Raw genomic sequence first — 19,765 nt, forward strand, 5'->3', positions numbered from 1 at the left:
GGGCTGAAAATTGAACTGCCTTTCCATTACGCCCAAGGGCAAAATCAATCAATCAATCAAACAAAAAACAAAAGAAACCGCCTGTTCAGAAGCTGTCCAACTGGGTCTTATCAATGCAACCTAAACAGAGCGCTTCCAGCATCTGACACAGGGAAACAGAATTCCTCACTCACTGCAAGAGGGCGCGGTCCTGGCAATTCTCAAAGAGGCCGTGTTGAAACTCACCTCTCTGCAGAAACTCACCTCTCTGCAGAAACGTGGCCTGGACCCAGGAGCAACCCTGGGCTGGTTGCAAACACTCCCTTCACAGGCAAGGCTCCCAGCAAGCTCCCGGCTTTCCAGGACTGCACTGACTTTCTAGATCAGGCATCCCCAAACTTCGGCCCTCCAGATGTTTTGGACTACAATTCCCATCATCCCTGACCACTGGTCCTGTTAGCTAGGGATCATGGGAGTTGTAGGCCAAAACATCTGGAGGGCCGCAGTTTGGGGATGCCTGTTCTAGATCCATTCATTTCTGCTGAACTTAAGACTTGGTTTTAAAACAGAAATTATTTGGGCCACATTGTCCAGCTGGTTGGGTTTTATCTGGATTCCTCCCATGCCACCCAGTGTCTGTTCATGCCTTTAGCTAGCAAGGATTCCCAGCTTTAGATAGATATATGCAGGTTTTTTAGCACTATCCCTCCAGGCAGCTGCAATCATAGGAGAAGTCCCCAGGGTCTGAGATGGATCTGTGAGTATAGATGCTGTTGTGTCTTCATAATTGTAGTAGAAGTGATAGTAATTGCTTTCATTGTAGTGGAAGAATACCACCCAACAAATTCGTTAATTTCATCTGGACCTGCAATGTACAGCTGTTCTATTACTATTTTACTTACAGGTGGCACTTTGCCCAACTGAGGCTGGCAGTCAGGCTGCTGTGCTGGTTTGTAGTCCATAGGAAGAAGGACTCCAGAGGGTTGCGGATGCCTTTTCTTCTCTGCTCTGCACTCAACCAACAAAAGTGCATGCCCCTCCTTGGCCATTAATTAGCCCCAGTGTGGGGTAGGAGGAGCATCTTATCAGCAACCTATGTCCTCATCAGTACAGGAAAGGAATCTACAGTTGTTTGCAATTCTTCAGCTTCGGATTCTCCACTTGTATTTTTACCTGGAGCTCTCTTGTTGTGGGTGAGTGGGTGATTGACAACACAGTCAGTCAATCACCCACTCCCACCACAGGGAGGGAATAATACCCTCCCCACCCTCTCACTATATATAAGCATCTAGTGACTTCTGTTTTAGTGTATCTGAAGAAGTGTGCATGCACAGGAAAGCTCATACCAATGACAAACTTAGTTGGTCTCTAAGGTGCTGCTGGAAGGAATTTTTTTATTTTATTTCAAATTATTTAAGTCACTGTCCTTTTAAGTCTTCCAGCCACTGCTATGGGATGCTCCAGAACAGACTTCTCTGGGGCCATCATGTTTCCCTCCCCGACTTCTCTCCACCACACTTCCATTCTCCTTGTATTGGTTGCCTTTCTTCATTCTGGTGCAAAGCTCTAGACACCTGCTTTCCCTTCTGGTTAATTATCTGTGTGGGTGGTTTTTTGTTTGTTGGTTTTTTTGCTTCTTTGGGAGGATTTGAGGAGAGCACATGTTCTGAGCACCACACCATGCAGGGCTCAGGGCAGCCTGTGAAGGGGTGCCTGCATCTGGCCACCCATCACCACGGCTTTGGGAGACGATCCACATTTGCAGGCTGTGGCTGGTTTGAGAAGGTTTATGCCTAGCACCTCTGATAACTCCAACACACAGCCACAGGTCTCCGATTGGCGAAAGTGCTTCCTCTCAGTACTTGCAGCCTTCCATTGCTTTCTACCCATAGCTGCCAAGTTTTCCCTTTTCTCGCGAGAAAGCCTATTCAGCATAAGGGGAACTCCCTTTAAAAAAGGGATAACTTGGCAGCTATGTTTCTACCTGCTTCATTTCCCAGGTCTCGCAGTCCTTTCTGCCCCTGCACAGCTCATGTGCATTCCTGTTGTCTGTCCCGCCCTCCACTGCAGCTCCATCTTCTGCACCCTTAGCGCCCCTCCCTGCTCCTTAAATGGGAACAGAAGACCTAGTGGCATAGCATGGGTGGGGCCACAGCAGCGGTTGTGCTGGGTGCAAAATTCTTAGGGACACAAAATTCCAAAAAGAAATGAAAAGTAGTAATAATAAAAAATAGCCCACCTTTCCCCTCACACAGAAAATATCCCAACGTCTGCGTGGGCAAACGGAGGAGTGGATTTGGGCGATGGCTGGTTGCCAGGGCATGCTCCACACAGGCTTTTAAAAGATACCTGCTCCTGACCAATCACCCATCCTGTTCTCCGCCATGCTTGACACTCATGGGGCACCGTGACTGCCACTCAGGCAGGTCGCTGTACTATTTCCCCTTCGTTCCAACCTATCGGCAGGTGGTGCAGGGATATTTGCCTTGCCCCAGTTGCTGGCAACCCACACTATGCCAATGGGGGGATCTCCACCACCCCCCAACCTAGTCTGCCCATAGAAATGAGTTGGTGTAAGCTGTTAGTCTGGACAGGGTGGTGTGTTTATGGAGTCCATGCTCCACTTTTCAACGGACTAGCCAATTAATTATCTGCTAACTTTCTCTGGTACACAGTCACTGTAGGCCCAATATTTTGAAATATCATGTTTCTGTTGTTACATGTTTGCATGTGTGTTGGTGCATAACAGGGACACATGGAGGTATGGGTCACACACACAGTCCTGATCCAAAACTGGGGGACCATCTCTTGCATTTTGCCCCTTTAAAAAACTAGAGGCTGCCCCACCAGCCTACCTGAGCCTTTTGTGAAGGGTGAAACCTTTGAAGGAAGACCAAGGAACAGACACTTTTCGGGGGGGGGGGGAATGCCATCCTTTTATTCTGAAAGTCTAAATGTAACACTATATTCATTTTTATAATTATTTTTCAAGTTTTGTAAATCAGAACTATGTTACTGGATACTTTTGACAATGCAAAGATCTGAAACTAAACACTGCATTAAACAAAAGGTACTTTTATCTAGGCTTAGTAACAATGTGTACAGTATATCTCCTGCAGGAAAGGAATAAACATACTGTAATTTACAAGATAAAGATGTTTATTTAACTAATTTTAAGTTACTGTATTTAACTAATTAGATGTTTATTTAACTAATTTAACTAATTTTTCTTTATTACCTACTCTCCATCATTTTGCAGCTCAGAATAAAGAAATATGCTGTATTTGTTTTGTGGGAAAATATATTTTAACAAGTAACTACAGTATCATTTGTCATTTTGGTGCTCTATTTATTGTCCATAGCTGCTTGTGAATTACAATTCCGTGTGTTTTCTTCTCAGTTCATCCACCTTCTCAGGGACAGTCTTTAGCCAAAATTCCACTTTTTTCTCTTTCAGCTTCAGTGAGACTTTCTGCTTCAGATTTATCTCTAGATACTCCTCCTGGGTGTTATAGGCCGGCCACTCTACCAAACCTTCTCCATTTGGGTTTCTAGGAGCAGAACCAACAACAGTCATGTCTGCCAAGGCATCCTACATGCCTTCCAGCCAGCCACACCACACCCCCATAACTATCACGGTGGCCCATGACTCACCCGCTGCGAGCAAAGTTAGCCCAGTATTTCATCATGGTTCTGCTAAGAACTTTCTCCTCCTCCGTGGCATCACCTGAAGAACAGAGGGAGGGAAGTTCATTACACAGCTGGGATCGCTGGAAATACAAATCCACTCCCACAGGCACACAAGCTGCAGCATCCATCAGAATATCTGCAGGAAAGCTTGTGCATGAAACAGTGCCTGTCATTTGTAGTGATCTGCAAGCACTCCAATTGGAGAACAGCCTTTACCAAAGGTGTCATGGACTTTGAAGAAGCATGAACTTGGCAGAGGGGGGGGGGAGTGAGGGGGTAAGCTGCCTCCCAGAGAGGCAAAGATGGGGAAGTCCTGGAGGTGGGAGCCTCTCTTGAAGCACAGCCCAGGGCTCATCCAGAGTTGCACTTGTCCTGTGCCTCGAATGTGTGGGTCCGAGCAGGTTCCCGCTTGTCCAGGAAAACCTGCTCTTTAGCAATAAATTGGAGCAGGCATCAATCCGGAGATGTTTTCTCCAATTCAGCAGTAAAGATTGGATTTCTTTGGGGCAGGGTGGGGGCGGCTAGTTTGGATGAGTGCCAGTATCCTACTAGCTTCTCTTGCCTAACAATGAAGAAGGAGGTGCCCTCCTCATCCTCTCCTCACCCCCAGTTGAAGGTGAACTGGTTTGGGGGTTTTCTAGTCCTTGCCTGCCCTCTACTGACCACAGGCAGGAGTGGCTTCTTCCTGCTGCTTTCCTCCATCTCCACTGTTGGTTAGGTGCCCAGCAGAGCCCCAGAAAGTGGGCCACCCCTATAAGAACCGCTCAGGCCCTTCCCATGTCCTCCGCCCAAAGGGAGCCTTGCTACATCTCCCTTTGGTTTCATTTCACTTTGAATGTATTATATCCCTAGAAAACAACATGCAAACTGTTAATTAGAAAAGCGAAAAGGGCAGGTGTAATCTGTAGGCACCAAATCCCTGTCACGCCAAAAGAGTTTCAGCACCGCAGATGACGGCAAACCCAACATGCTTGGGGGGGGGCACCATGCCTGCCTCCCGCGCCTGGAAGCTGATCCACCCTACAGCAACCTCCCCCAAAAGCAAGTCCTGGTCACAGGATAGCCGCTTTTTACCATGCAGGCGAATGTCACCAGTGAGAAACGGCCCTCCAAAGACGAACCCAACTTCATCTGCGTGATCCGCTTTCACGTAGTCTGGTTTGGTATCGTGGTACAAACTGGGACGGTGCTGGTACTCAAAGAAGTAAGTGGGAGCCCCGGTCTCTAAAGAGGGAACAAAAGGAGATCGAGGCTGAGAGAGAAGAAAGCAGTGCATTCCCTAAGGACGGTGGCTGCCTGTCCTTTGCCTTTCAGCTGCTAGGTAGGGGGCAGCCTTCGATTCAGGTCCGAAGGGTCTCCTGTACAATCAGAGGGGTTTTCTGGTAAGATCCAGGGAGGCTTCATTTTAGCTCACCAGGCACTCTCTGCTTCAAAAAGCCCCAGGGGAAATTATAAGGCTTTCACATCTAAAAGAAAACAATGTTGGCACCCTCGTTCCAGCTTCCCTGTGGAGGACATTCCACAGGTGGAGGTGCCACAGCTGGAATGCCCCCCCCTTTCTTTTTCACCCACTTCACCTCTGCCAATTAGAAGCCAGAGAAGTGCCTAGAATAGACCTTTACAGTCCTCAACAGTTTGTGGTCTGGGAGAAGGCAGAACCTCCTCCAGGTGCCCAGAGGCCTTCCAAAAACTGTGTGTAATTATGACAATGCACTGTGATGCTGGGAACCTATAGATTATGGGGAAAACAGAAAGATCAGCTTCTTCGTGTGTCATCCCTGGCTGCTAGTACACATCAGAGAGGATTTCCCTGGCCTTGCGGAGTCTGTAGGGCCAACTGCTCCTACAGGCACGTGATCCAAAGCAGCTCCTTCCAGTCCACTCACACAGCCTCCTCCTCACGCTGCGGCCTCATGACTTGCCTCCTGAAGGGACAGCATGCTACTGCCCTCTGGGCCAGTCAAAATCCTGCCTGCTGACGTCTGTACTGACTGAAGCTTCCAAGATGTCTCCAAAGGTCATTGGCTCAGAGAGGCAGCCATTCATCCCTTCCCACTATCCCAGAACACCCCAGGGAACAGTGCTACCGTGTTTCTCTGAAAATAAGCCATACCCCGAAAATAAGCCATAGTGATAGGCAGTTTAACCTTGTAGGTTAAACTGTACCATACTGTACTTAATATAAATAAATAAGACATCCCCTGAAAATAAGCCACCGTGTTTTTTTTTGAGGAAAAATAAATATAAGTGTCTTATTTTTGGAGAAACATGGTACTACAGTGGTACCTTGCTAGACTAATGCCCTGCTAGACGAATTTTTCGCTAGACGAATGGGTTTTGCGAGGTTGCCTCGCAAGACGAATTCGTTTTGTGAAAAATTCGTCTAGCGAATCGCAGTTTCCCATAGGAATGTATTGAAATTCAATTAATGTGTTCCTATGGGCAAAAAAATGCATTCCTATGGGATTCACAAGATGAATTTTTCACAAAATGAATTGACTCACAGAACGAATTAAATTCGTCTTGTGAGGCACCACTGTAGTTACATTCTTTTTCTGCGTGCTCCTGTGGGACATGCTGTTAGAAAAAGGAGAAAGGAAAAACATCCTCAACCTGTTTGTTTTTAAAGGTAAAGCCACCCACCACTAAGGTTCTAAGATTTCAACTCTGACCGTCATCTGACCTTGGGGGAGTTTCCACACCATCCCCATGTAAATGACCCCCAAAAGCAAAATACTTCCGATCACCCCTTTCAGCTGACAAAAGGGTCTGCAGCCACAAAGGCCGCTTGAGTCTCCTGCGACAAAGTTGGATCCAGGAGAATCCCTCAGCTCTTTCGAGGGAGGTCAACCCTGTCCAGAGCAGACTGTGCACCATTCCTCTGAATCTGGAGACCATCTGCCCACAGCCTTGTCAGGATGAGTTTCAACCCCACTTGGATGACAGCAGCCCTCAAAGGTTGACAAACAGGGGAGGGAGGAGCATGCGTTTGGCTTGGTGGTTCAGAAAGATGCCACCAATGACCCCTCTGCAGAAGCTGGACTGTCTGTACCTCAGCACCACGAGGCCTATCTTGCATGCAGAAGAGCTGAAGGTCCCACCTCCAGAGAAAAGGATCAGGATGGGAGGAGAGGAGGAGAGGAGAGGGGAAAACTCTCCCAGCATCAGACACCAGAGAGCCACTGCTGGCATAGATGGACTAAATAGGCAGAGTTGATCCAAGGACTTGATGCTGAGCACCTGTTCTTAGGAGCTTTGCCTAGCAGCTTGTAACACACTTTCCGTTTAAACGCAAACATTATCTAGATCCGTAGAAACATACAAAGCCTATGAACCAAAGGCTTTGAAAAACTACCTTGCAGATTTAGTGCAATTGAAAAGAGAAACCCTGAAAAGGTGCAACGGGGGTTATGCAGGCACTTGTGAGATGGGTGTAGCCCTTGCACCAGAATCTCATATTACTCCCAGTGGGACTTCTTCATGACCTGCTCCCAGTGGCTCAGTCAGCCCACATCTTTGACCAGGCCTGTATCTGCTAATGGGTGAGGAAGTTCATACCTTGGCCTTTTTCACCCACAGGCTTTAATCCAATTCAGGAATGATTTACTCGTCTTGTTTGCCCAGGGATCAAAGAAGCTGGCATTGAACTCAGCCAAGTGTACTCTCCTTTGGTAAGCACAGAAGCCTATGTGACTCCCAACGATTGGGGGTGCGGATGTGCCTTGTGAGGAAGGTTCTGGGTGTGATTGCTCTCTCGGTCGCTCACATAAATCACGTGCCGCAGAAAGCAAAGCTCTCCACTATAACCAGGCCAAGAACCAAAGGTTGCTGAGAACTGACTAGGACTTATGCACAGCTGAGAAATAGTTGCAAAAAGCTTTTAACTAGGAAAGAAACACCACACAGGAGCTGGGGAAACTTAGCTAGGAACTCTAATCGCAGCTACACAGATTAATGATTGCAATTCTGGGGCATCATCACATGAGCCCTCGACAACACAGATGAAGGAAATAATTGCTGCATCCCCACAGTTACGGTACTTAGGACCAAAATGTCCTCTGAACTTCAGTGATGCGACGCATGAGCTGCAGAATGCCTATGTGATGTGTTCCACTAGTGGTTTGCAAGAAGTAAATCTGGTATCAGAAGCAGATATTGTGCCCTATAGTACAATTTAAACCAGAACAATTTAATTCTCCCTCCCATCCGAACAACTCAGCTAAAATGCTGACCCCTCTTGCCTATTTACTCACATGGATAAATCTGATCTTCTCCCTCAAAGCAGTTGTGGTGCCAGCTTATGTAAATCTTAGACAAAAGGAATTACAGACCTACCGGATGTCATGAGTTTACAGTTTAAATTACTGAAGTGGCAGAGGGCGGGGGGGGGGGCAATGCTTGCTTGCCATGCCAGCACTTGGAAACTGCGAACACACACAAGAGGCTCCCCACGCTAAATTCCTGAAAGTCTTTGATATCTGGAAATAATTTTGTGCCTTCCTCCAAGTAAAGGTGAACTGAAGAAATTACGCAGAGAGTCTCTTGGAGTCAAACTCCAGACACCTCACAGTCTGGCTCTGGGGATCCTCTGAGGGAAATGGTGTGCCTCAAATGGACAGGTGCTTTAATGTCAAGAGGAGACTTTATTATAAGTAACACCTGGCGGGGGTAGGGGACACTCTTTTTACCTCTGTGATACCGTAATGTTTTTATGGATGGGATAACAATGAACACATCTCCAATCAAGTCCAGGAACCCATCTCTGAGCTCATCCAGGTTGTTGGTGTCCCCAAGGTACTCCTCAAGTACCATTGGCAGGAGTTCAAGTGGGATCCCCTGAGAGAGAAGAAAAGAGATGGCAGGAAATGGCCGTTGCTGGGACGGGGGGGGGGGTGTCCCCTCCTTTCTCAAACGTGCCCTTTGTTACTTGATTCGTGCTACAAGTGTGTAAGAAGCAGGTTGACGGAGAAAAGCCAGCCGCTGGGGAGGGACAAATGAACTGGATGCTATTTCTGTTCACCCTCTGATAAATTTGCCTTGGGGTTCTGGAAAGCACTCCCCTCCATGTTAGAGGGGGCTAAGAAGGGTGTGCTGGTGTAACCCTAACTGATCTTGGGCATCATGACTGACCTACCTTGGGAAAGGGAGTCAAAAGGTGATTCTCCCCCCTCACACCCTGCCACTGCTACACCCATGTCCTTCTGAATGGAACCGAAGCAGAAGCCCTACGGCCCCCTCCCAGCATTGGGTCAGGAACAATCTCAGGGGCTTTGGGGAAGGCCACTGGCTGGGAACATGTTAGGGCTGTGAAACTTTTCCCCCACCCCATAAGCAGCTGCTTCCAATGGCCTCAGGAGAAGGAGAGGGACAGGGGTAAGTTCCCTCTCTTTCCCCCTCCTCCTCCTCCTCTGCCAACCCTGCAAGCAACCATCAGCGCTAATGCCAGAGCCCCCATTCCATCCCTATGAAGTCAGGAAAGGACTCCTCTGGGTCCTAATTCCCCCCCATGACAATTCACCCGCTCAGCCTAGGCATGAGTTGTCCCATCCAGGTAAACATCTACAGGGTGGTGCTCGTAATCAATCCTATCTCATCTAGTGGGAGGAGGGGGCAGACAAGATCCAAAGGCACCATACTGCAGAATATTTATTCTCAAAGTTTCTCAGAGAAAGGATGCAAATCAACAAAATAAATAGTTACCAAAATGGGGAGGATTGCTTCTAAAGTAGTACGGATTCTGTCCCTGTCTCCCACTTCCTTAATCCCATCCAGGGACCCAGTCTGCATCAAAAAAGAAAAGAAGGGTTAGCTGTGCCTTTGAGAGAAACTCCAGATTAATTCTTGGTTGGGAATGTTAATTATTGCCCACCGTGAACCAATTCGTCACCAAAGACTTCTGCTTGAGAACTTCTAATGTTTATGCTTAGAAGCCACCACCAACCATTAAATCCATAGCCTAATTGTGAGGCTCCTCTTGTCACAGGGATTTCATGCAGACATTTGGGGGGGAGAAAGAAAAGGCTTCGCTAGCGGGATCTTACCACACGTGAATTCCAGCCAAATTCATGGTTGGTGACTCCGACCATGAGGGGCACAGCACTGCCCTCCCTCCCAGCCAGAATCTCCTCTGGGGTCTTCGGCATAAACACACCGTCCAAAGATGGCCCCATGCCCTGAGCAAAGGGAAAGAAAGGAATCGTTTATCTGAAGGGCCCAGGACCACCCCCCACCCTGACCAAGCCAAAATAGGCCGGGAGGAATGATGTGCTCAGCCTGTCTAGCACCTCAGTTGCCATTCCTGATTCAGGTGGAGCAGAGAGAGAGAGAGCTGGGTGTCACCTGCCTATTGGTGGCACCTTCAAAACTCCTGATGACAACTCCCAGCAGCTTCATAGATGTTCAGTAGCATGGGGAACAAGATGGAACCATGAGTAGCTTCTCATGAGCAGAACCAAGGAAGCACAGTGCCCCCAAACCCCACTTCCTTGAGTGACTCCTGAAGGCTGTTATGGTTAATGGCATTGAAAGCCGCCAAGAGATCGAGAAGAACAAGCAAAGTTGTACTCTCCCCATCTCTCTGCTAACTGTTTAGCGGGCACAATGCTGCAGCCTCACCCTGTTCAGACAGGTTTGGACCAAGTCTTACGCCGCCTGAGCTCTAGCACCAACCCTCCTGTTTCAAGGCACGCAGGACACCAGAGCACCAAGGAAACTGATGTGCTCCACAGTTTTTGTCTGTTTTTAGTTGTTTTTATTGTACATCGCCTTGAGATTAATAAATCAACAACAATAATATTCTGATCAAATAAAATATCTGTTTAGACATCTACACAAACATGTATTTAAATCCAATTTCTGCACTTTTTATATTCCGTATTTATATTACAGTGGTACCTCGGGTTACAAACACTTCAGGTTACAGACTCCGCTAACCTGGAAGTAATACCTCAGGTTAAGAACTTTACCTCAGGATGAGAACAGGGCGGCCATGCAGCAGCAGTGGGAGGCCCTATTAGTTAAAGTGGTACCTCAGGTTAAGAATGGTTTCAGGTTAAGAACAGATCTCCGGAATGAATTAAGTTCGTAACCAGAGGTACCACTGTACACTAGGACAAAAAGGAAGCTATAAGACGGGCTGGTCCATTCCTCCTTGCCCTCTCATAAACAGCAATACACACTTGGAGCAGAAGGTCTTAATGAGCCCTCTAGATGGTTCCCCTTGCTAGGAGGGGAGAAACGACTGAGCAGGGCATCAAGGCCCCAGCTTGGGGTGGGGGCTCTTTCCCGACCACTCATGTCACTTACCTGCAAGCTAAAGTCAGCATGGATCAGCTCCTGCTCACTCTTCTGCCGGAGACACTGGACTAAGGCAGCTGAAGTGGTCATCTCACAGCCAAAGATACGGGCAATTTTCTGTATATGTACACAATGACAGGAACTCTTATCTGCTGCCATCGCTGGCAGACTAAGCATTCAAAGGGTGGAGAACAGAGAGCCCACCATTTGTCAAACTAAAAGTGATAAGTGCCCCACCCCATTTTCACTGTAATTCCCACCTCCCTTTGATGGTCACTTTAGAATTCTGCCCGAAAGCAACTATTGTCGTGTGCCAGCCTTAAACATGGCTTTTGGGGTGAATTGTGACCCCAGTATGCATTCATCTTGTTGCCAAAGAACCCGATGGAAAGGGTTTCAAGGCTGCCCAACCTTCTGTGTTGCCCTGGAACTTTCGGGGCCCCAATGACAAAAAATGTCATTTTGGGGTATTATTTAACCTCTCTAGGTGCCCCAGTGCCCCTGATCTGAAGGAACAGGTTTCAGCAGGTTTCAGTGCCTGCATGTCCCTAAGAATGCTGGAACCCTGGTGACAGAAAGCAATAGTTTTGCCTGTCCTTTTATCCCTGACCCCAAGGAACAGGTGTTTTGAGTCTACAGTACATCTTGACCTCATCGAGTGTAGGCCCCAAGACCAATATGCTCACATTAAAAATTCCCCAGTGTGTCAGTGTGTTATTTTCAGGCCCCTAGGAGCAGCCTGCCCATTGCCCAACCATCTGGGTTCATAGTGGGCATGAACGGCCCACCACCCTCACCCTATAGGAGTAGGGCCCTGCCAGGGTGCTGAGGGACCCATTTTAATCACATCTCCTTGGCATAGCTGCCAAGTCCGGATCGTAAAGATCCAGGATCGGCAGCGCGCGCATGACCGGAAGTTGCGTGACGCGACTTCCGGTGGCGCTTCGCCCTTCTATGGGCACCAGAAAATGGCGGCGCCAGCGCCGGAAGTCGCTTCCGCGCATGACCGGAAACACGTAAAAGCTACTTCTGGCGCCGGCGCCGCCATTTTCTGGTACCCATAGAAGGGCAAAGCGGCACCAGAAAAATGACCGCCGGGAAGAAGCGAATTTAAGGGACAATGCCGGGATTTTCTGCCAAACGGGAGGCCGCCGGGAAACGGTGAGAAAAAAGGGGTTTTCCCGGCGGATACGGGATACTTGGCAGCTATGCTCCTTGGCAGGCCTCCTCCCGTCTAACTACCAACAGGACCATCCCTATATGAGTGGTCCCTCTCCCTCAGCCGAAACCAGCACAACATACCTCACACCTCCATTTCTAAAGGGCAAGAGTGCGTATTGTTACTACCTGGGGTCCTTTTGTTTTACTCCAGATTGGCTCTGTGCCACACCTGTTACCTGTTACTAATTCCAGTCATGGTACTGAGAGAAGCTGTGGTGGTGGGTTGTAGTGAGATCTCATAAGATTTCAGTAAGATCTTGGCAAGAGCTCACCGGAAGTAGCCACTGCTTCTTTTCTGCCAGAGGTGGAGGCAGCAAGGGGGACAGGGTGCCTTCAGGGCACCACCTTTTGGAGTTTCACCACCTGGGGCGGTTGCCTCAGCCTACCTCATGTGTGAGCCGGCCCTGCCCTGCATTCATGCCACTGGGGGGCTCCACTCAACTTTTGCCACCTGGGCTGTGTTTAAAAAAGAAAAGAAAAAACCAGTGTCCTTGGGACAAAAAACATTTTGGTCTCATCCGGTCAAACAAACAAACCTACTTCAGCAGACTGAGACCTGTTCTGAAAGACTATTGGAAGCTGTGAGACACCGCTCTCCAGGATGGCTCTGTGGAATAAACCCTTTGACAAGGGAGACATAACCTGGCAGAGGAGAAAGGACATCATTGGCAACAGACATTATGCCCTGCTGCTGACCTAACAAAAGCGTTGAATATCAATTTAGGCCTTTTGAGTCCCCATAGAACTTACAACTATTGCATCCAATTCCTTAATCCTAATCTTTCTTGCAGCCAGAGCGAAAAGGGCCACTTTATGTGCCATGATTACATGGGTTCTGCAAGTTAGCAGTGACTGCTACCCCCACCCATCCTTTCCACAGCTTTGAGAGAATGTCTGAGATCATTATTGTATGTTTTGTAAAATGTCCACCTGATAATTAAGCAGCCTATTACTACAATAGAAACCCCCACCATATAACATTTTGGAACTCACATGGGCTGAAGCACTCATAGATCCTGCAGAGACACCAAAGAGAGTAACCAATTCCGGATCGCCCCTGAAATCTCTGATGTTTTCCTGGATCCACTGGAGAGCTGCCACCTGGTCCAAAAGGGCCCAGTTCCCTCTAGCATTCTCGTCCCCTGTGCTGAAAGGAAACCGTTGGCAAGGAGCAGCAAGCTCAGCGCTCAGGTGGATTTTGGAGAAAAGGTTGCCACTTTTGACTCAATGCCAGGTCCTTTTGAGGGTTTCGGATGCACAAGTGGCAAGAAGAGCTGACATGACGGGTCAACCCAACACCCCTCCAGTGAAAAGGGTCCTGGAATACCTTTAGCCAAAGAATCTTACCTGAAGAACCCCAAAATGCCCAGCCTGTACTGAAGGATGACCACCACCACATCTTCATAGGCAGCTAGCGCGGAACCATCAAACCTGGAAGCAGCCCCAAATATCATATTCCCTCCGTGAATCCACACCATCACCTTCAAAAGAACAGGGGTGGCAGGGAATGACCGGAAGTCAAATCAAATCAAATCAAATTTTATTAAACGGTCACAGACCAAAACGACTCATACAACTGATCAAAGAAGGATAACACAGGGATAAACAGAGGACAATTTCAATACAAATTAGGCCATGACAACACTGTAAAGGACATAAATAAAACTAAATATTCGCATTCGCCTGCGTATTGACATCGGAAAGCTCTTGTTTCCTGCGTCTAATAGCAGCTACACAGAATTTGGCAACATTGATCGTAATTTCAGGGACCTTATATTCTACCAAGGCTCTCAAACGTTGGGATTCTGGTTCATTTTTAAGCTTTTGTAAGGCTGGGGCGATAGGAATGACCGGAAGGTTGCTAGAGAGCATTTTTCATAAAATGTTTTTGAAATAAATTGCATATAATAATTGGACATATAGACTATCTTGTAATGGCTGGGAAAGATGCACTGTATTGCATCATCGTAGACAGGCAATTTTGCAACAAAAGACCTCGCGACCATTTAGTTTTGGGTGCAGTTCAAGATGCAGTCATCCAGTTTTTATTTTATTTTATTCAGCACAATTTAAGAAAGGATGTGGCGTAACCAATCAAAATTGCCCTTTGTAAGAACACGAGAGGCAGAAGACTCTTCAGAGTAAAATGACATTGGCTAGAGCCACCGCCATCAACCCAGAATCTGCTGCCAGCCACCTTGCTTTGCAACGCTGCTTTCAGTCCATTTAAAATATGTGCTTACTGGCAACTTAGATGCCTTGGGGGAATCTGCGGGAGTATAAATGTTTAAGTACAAACAGTCCTCGGAACTTCGGAAGGGCGGGTGCTTTTCTTTCCATCTCTTCTGAATTCCTTTGAGTATATCCAGATCCTGGGGGCACCTGCAGAAAGGACACCCCCACACTCGGCATTACTTTGGAAATAACAAAGTGAATATACAGCACTAGCTCAAATATAAAGATAATAATTTGCAAGAGGTCACGAGAGGTGATGTCAGGGAGAAACTGACACAGGCCAGTTTAAAGGTTTACTGGCAAAGGTGTGGACTTAATCACCGGTTCAAAGTTTTATTTAAAAAAGGCAACAAGAAAGGGGTCTTCTTGACATTCTGATCTTAGAAAACGGATGACAATGTTCCAGTCAATCAGAGCAGGACCACTCAGCCTTTCTGTTCAGGGAATTCAGTATAAACTGTTTTAGTCTGAAAACAGGATATCCTCTGTTAATAGATTAAAATGCTGGGAATATAGATGTCTTAGGAAAGATGTGCTACAAATGTGATGGGACTATTAGCCTCCACAAGCTTATTGGAACATAATATGCCGTGCCTTATCTCAAATAATTAACCACCCTGAGTTTAGAGCCCATTAGCATTGAATTAATACCATTGCAAATTATTTGTCTAACGTGGTCAAATAAGTAATTGTGAATTTATTGAATGCAGCTAAAATGTTGTGGGATTAACAGTGAAAGAGCTCTCAGCCTCCAATGGCTGAGGCCAGTCTGGACTGCTCTGACCCATTAAGGTTGCAGATATTGGAATTTCTGTGGTGTCCGTGTTAAGCTAAAACAGAATTTTCTTTCAGCAATTAGACCTGTTTTGTTTCCAGTGATTTCTTTCTCAAAATAAATAAATAAATAAATCCTTTAAAAAAAGATGATGATGAAAACATGCTGGTGGTTCCCAGCACCTCCCCATAAACATTCCTCTCTGCTGGTTTTTATTTCCTCAGTGCAGCCAAGAGGATCCAACTGCATCTCTCTTACACCGCTGGGTATGTAGTAGCATCTCTCACGCCATCCCATGGCTCAGGCGGTTGAGGTGAGGAGAATCTCAAGGGGCCAGTGGGAGGCTTTGCAAAGGGGATGCCCAGGAAGACATCGACCAGCCGCTCTGTGCCCTTTACACTTGCTTGCTTCCCTCGAAGCCGTCCATATTTTGTGGCCACTTCTGGGTGGGCGCCTTCTGGACCTACACAATGCGTGCATACAAATAAAGTTTTTTTAATGTGTGAAATCGCAAACATAGAGGCAAAGGTATAGAATTATATAAAACCAGGGGACCAGAGAGCATTGGGCTTGACCACACCCCTCATCTAGAAAGGATCCGTGCAAAGCCAAAAGCAGCCTCCCTTCTCCCTCCACACAAAGGACACGTGAGAGCAGCCATCCTCTGCTATCAGCACTTTGAGTTAAAGTGGGTTTTCTCTGGTTATAGCTTTTTAAAAAATATACTATTTAATTTTAAACGTTGGCAGCTCTTTCTGTTAAACACCGAGCTTAAAAACAGATGAACCAGAAACAAAAGTCATACACTGAAAGAATCTTTCAGACAACAGCCCTGCGGACCATCCCAAAGGACTTGCAGTCACCTGGTAAAAATCATGGAACTGTGGAGTTGGAGGGAACCCCAAGGCTCATCGAGCCCAACCCCCTGCAATGCAGGAATCTCATCTCAACTAAATTAACTAGATGGCCATCCAACCTCTGCTTTAAAACCTCCAAAGAATGAGAGTGCATCACATCTCATGGGAGTCTGTTCCACTGACAAACAGCGCTTACTGTGAGAAATATCTTCCTGGTGTTGAGTCAGAATCTCATTTCTTGTAACCTGGAGCCATTGGTTTGGGTCCTAGCCTCCGGAGCAGGAGAAAACAAATTTGCTCTATCCTGCATGTGACAGCCCTTTAGATATTTGAAGATGCCTATCATGTCTCCTCTCTGTTTCCTCCTTACCAGGCTAAACATACCCAATACCGAATTCCCTCAACAGTTCCTCATAAGGCTTGGTTTCCAGACCCTTGATTGCCTTCCTCTGCACATATTCCAGCTTGTCAATAGTCTTCTTAAATTGTGGTGCCAAAAACTGGACACAGTATTCCAGGTGTGGTATGACCAAGGCAGAACAGAACAGGACTATCCATGGGTGTACCCAGCATAGGGCAGGGGGGCAGCTGCCCCCCCCCCAGAAGCAGGGCAGCTGGAGAGGACATGCAGGGACGCTGCCTGCTGTGCTCCTCCTCAGCCTGCTTGGCTGAAGCGAAATAGCAGCAGCGGCAGCGAAGCTGCCTCCATTGAAAAAAACCTGGACCTGGGCCAATTTCAGCCCACACTCCTTCAAGTCACAGCCCCACAATGCTCTTCGGAACCTCATTTGCATACATGTGACTTGAAAGAGTGTGGGCTGAAGTTAGCCCAGGTCCAGGTCCAGGTTTGCTTCAACGGAGGCAGTTTCGCTGCTGCTGCCTTGTTTTAGTCACCACTGCCATTAAAGGAGCGGGAGAGGCAGGAGTGCAAGCGTGGGTGGCTCCATGTGCTGCCTTGCAAACGGCCCCCTTTCCTCTGGGGGGCGTGGATGTTGACCATGCCTCCTGGGGGGATCCTGGCCACGTCATTGCCAGCTAGCCAATCGGGTGGCTGGGGGGCATGGCTGGGGGGCATGGCTGGTGTGCCCCCCCTAGCTTTGATCCTGGGTACGCCCATGGGACTATTACTTCCCTTGATTGGTATACTTTACTCCTCTTAATGCACCCTAGAATTGCATTATGTTATTTTGCAGCTACATCACACTGTTGACTGATGTTAAGCTTGTGGTCCACTAAAACCTCTAGATCCTTTTCATATGTACTACTGACAATCTTATAAGAACAAGCGGTGCAGAGGATAGTATAAATAAATGCTAAAGAGCCTGCCCCAATGGCTTTGGTCCTGAAGCCAGCACATGCAGTTAAGTGGTGGGATATCACTTGTTTTGATGCCTTTAGCTATCAGGAGGTGGCGAAGTCTTCAGCCAATACAAATTGCCTTTCCCTGTCTCTCCACCATCCACACCTCCTATTGGTAAATCTTCACCCTATTGCAACAGTTCAATAAAGATCAAGTTAACTAGCTGCTTTGCTTCTCAATATTCTCTGGTTGGCCTCTGTTATTTTTTCCTACCGATGGAGAACCTACAAAGGACTCTACAAGGGCTCTTGTGTAACCCATAAGGGAATAAGGGCAGAATTTGTTTATTGCAGCTGTCATCTCCAACCCATCCCTATCCATTTTCCAGATAAAATTTGATTTACTGCCAAGTAAGAGAGGAAACAGGGACGCAGGTGGCACTGTGGGTTAAACCACAGAGCCTAGGGCTTGCCGATCAGAAGGTCGGCAGTTCGAATCCCTACGACGGGGTGAGCTCCCATTGCTCCATCCCTGCTCCTGCCAACCTAGCAGTTCGAAGGCACATCAAAGTGCAAATAGATAAATAGGTACCGCTACAGCGGGAAGGTAAATGGTGTTTCCGTGTGCTGCTCTGGTTCACCAGAAGCAGCTTTGTCATGCTGGCCACATGACCTGGAAGCTGTACGCCGGCTCCCTCGGCCAATAATGCGAGATGAGTGCCACAATCCCAGAGTCGGTCACGACTGGACCTAATGGTCAGGGGTCCCTTTACATTTACCAAGAGAGGAAATGTCTATCACAGAATCAATTTCTAGTCCCTCTTCTCTCTCTCTCTCTCTCTCTCTCTCTCTCTCACTCTCTGACACACAACCAACTCTCTCATCCCAATCTTTTTTAAATCCATCCAGCAACCATTTCCCCCCTGATGAGTGGCAGTTGGAGCAACTGAAGTGCTCTTATGCAGAGTGTCAGACACAGGAATAAGATGGGCTGCTGTTTGCAAGAGAGGGGTGAAGTGTGGGAGGGAGCTGCTGGTGCATTCTGAGTTGTATTTCTGAATAACACATGAAGATGCCCTTAGATCAAGTCAGACCATTGAGCTACCTTGCTCAGAACTGTCTACACTGACTGCCAATGGCTTGCTGGAGTTTCTGACAACCTACTAGAGATGCCACTGGGGATTGAAACTGGGGCCTTCTGCATGCAAGACAGGTGTTCTACTACTGAGAAATGTCTCTTCTACAGACTGGAATAATAATACAAAAATGGTGTAACTGGAAAAAATGTAAAGAGGTGACTGACACAGACAGAGATGCTCCTCTTCACTCTCCTCAAGAGTGGATTGCAAGGGGCTATTTCACTCTTTCACTTATCAGTCAAAATGAAACACTCCCCTTACCTTTGCCTTCAAGGATTCTGAAGCCAACAGTGCTAATTGCAGCAACCCAGAACAGGGTACTCCATGGGGCTGATGCCATTATGCTTTACTGCCCCTGGGCTGCTGGGCCTTTATATGCTTTCAGGGCAGGGTGCAAAGATCGGCATCCCTTACAAATAAAAGCCGGGGAAACGTCCAGATTCACCTAGCATCAAGCTATAATAATACTAGACCAGCTTTTAATACTATTCAGCTTTCAACAAAAGGGAATCATTAACTGTAATGTGAAGAAAGGTTATACAAAAGCTGCCAAACCAGCTGGCGCCAATGGAAAGGGCAGAGTCTAAAGCAGGAAAGTGTGACCGTGCCCTCTTTGGCTGGCATTCCTGCCAGAGGAACAGGAAGGAATATGTGGTGATGCCAGGTTCCTTTGGGTGCTGTGAAGGGTGAGAGGAAGGCTCCTAGGAGGAAAAGTCAGCACCTCGTCCCTCACTCCCTCCCCTCCAAGAGTCAAAGTAAAATGTTAACTGATGTGGGCAGATCCACGCCATGCATTTGAAGGGCATCCAAAGCATACAGCTTCCCCTACCGGTAGTTCTAGTTACAGGTAGCTAGCCGTGTTGGTCTGCCGTAGTCGAAACAAAATTTAAAAAAATCCTTCCAGTAGCACCTTAGCGACCAACTAAGTTTGTCATTGGTATGAGCTTTTGTGTGCATGCACACTTGGTATCTGAAGAAGTGTGCATGCACACGAAAACTCGTACCAATGACAAACTTAGCTTCCCCTAAAAGACTCCTGGGAACTGTAGTTTGATAAGGGCACTGGACATTGTAGCGCCGTGAGGGGAAAGCGACAGGTTTTTTCCCCTTCTTGCTGCAGGTAGCTTTTCCACGGGGTGGGAAATGCAGTCCATGGGCTGAAAAAGAGGCTCTCGGCCTCCACTCATGTCCCTTTCATAGCGCAGCCCCCACCCCTTCCCGGTGACTTTTGGGGCTCCGCGATGACTTTTTCCATTAGTAACCCTCAGCCTGCG

At 47.5% G+C, this 19,765-nt stretch overlaps 1 protein-coding gene across 1 annotated transcript; it reads right to left on the reverse strand.

Annotated features, from left to right (window-relative positions):
• Window positions 1–2,896: 2,896 nt before the first annotated feature.
• LOC118087440 (fatty acyl-CoA hydrolase precursor, medium chain) lies at window positions 2,897–18,839 on the reverse strand. The gene is made up of 13 exons (XM_035120078.3): window positions 18,753–18,839; window positions 15,455–15,659; window positions 14,430–14,568; window positions 13,534–13,667; window positions 13,180–13,333; window positions 12,727–12,828; window positions 10,975–11,082; window positions 9,711–9,842; window positions 9,370–9,450; window positions 8,358–8,505; window positions 4,744–4,893; window positions 3,634–3,706; window positions 2,897–3,530 (listed from the first exon to the last, which is right to left on the reverse strand). The coding sequence occupies exons 1-13, from the start codon at window positions 18,829–18,831 to the stop codon at window positions 3,353–3,355; spliced, it is 1,683 nt and encodes a 560-aa protein (XP_034975969.2). The 5' UTR covers window positions 18,832–18,839; the 3' UTR covers window positions 2,897–3,352.
• Window positions 18,840–19,765: the final 926 nt, after the last annotated feature.

Source organism: Zootoca vivipara, chromosome 6 (genome assembly GCF_965207765.1).
Source record: "Zootoca vivipara chromosome 6, rZooViv2.hap1.1, whole genome shotgun sequence".
Lineage (NCBI taxonomy): Eukaryota > Metazoa > Chordata > Lepidosauria > Squamata > Lacertidae > Zootoca > Zootoca vivipara.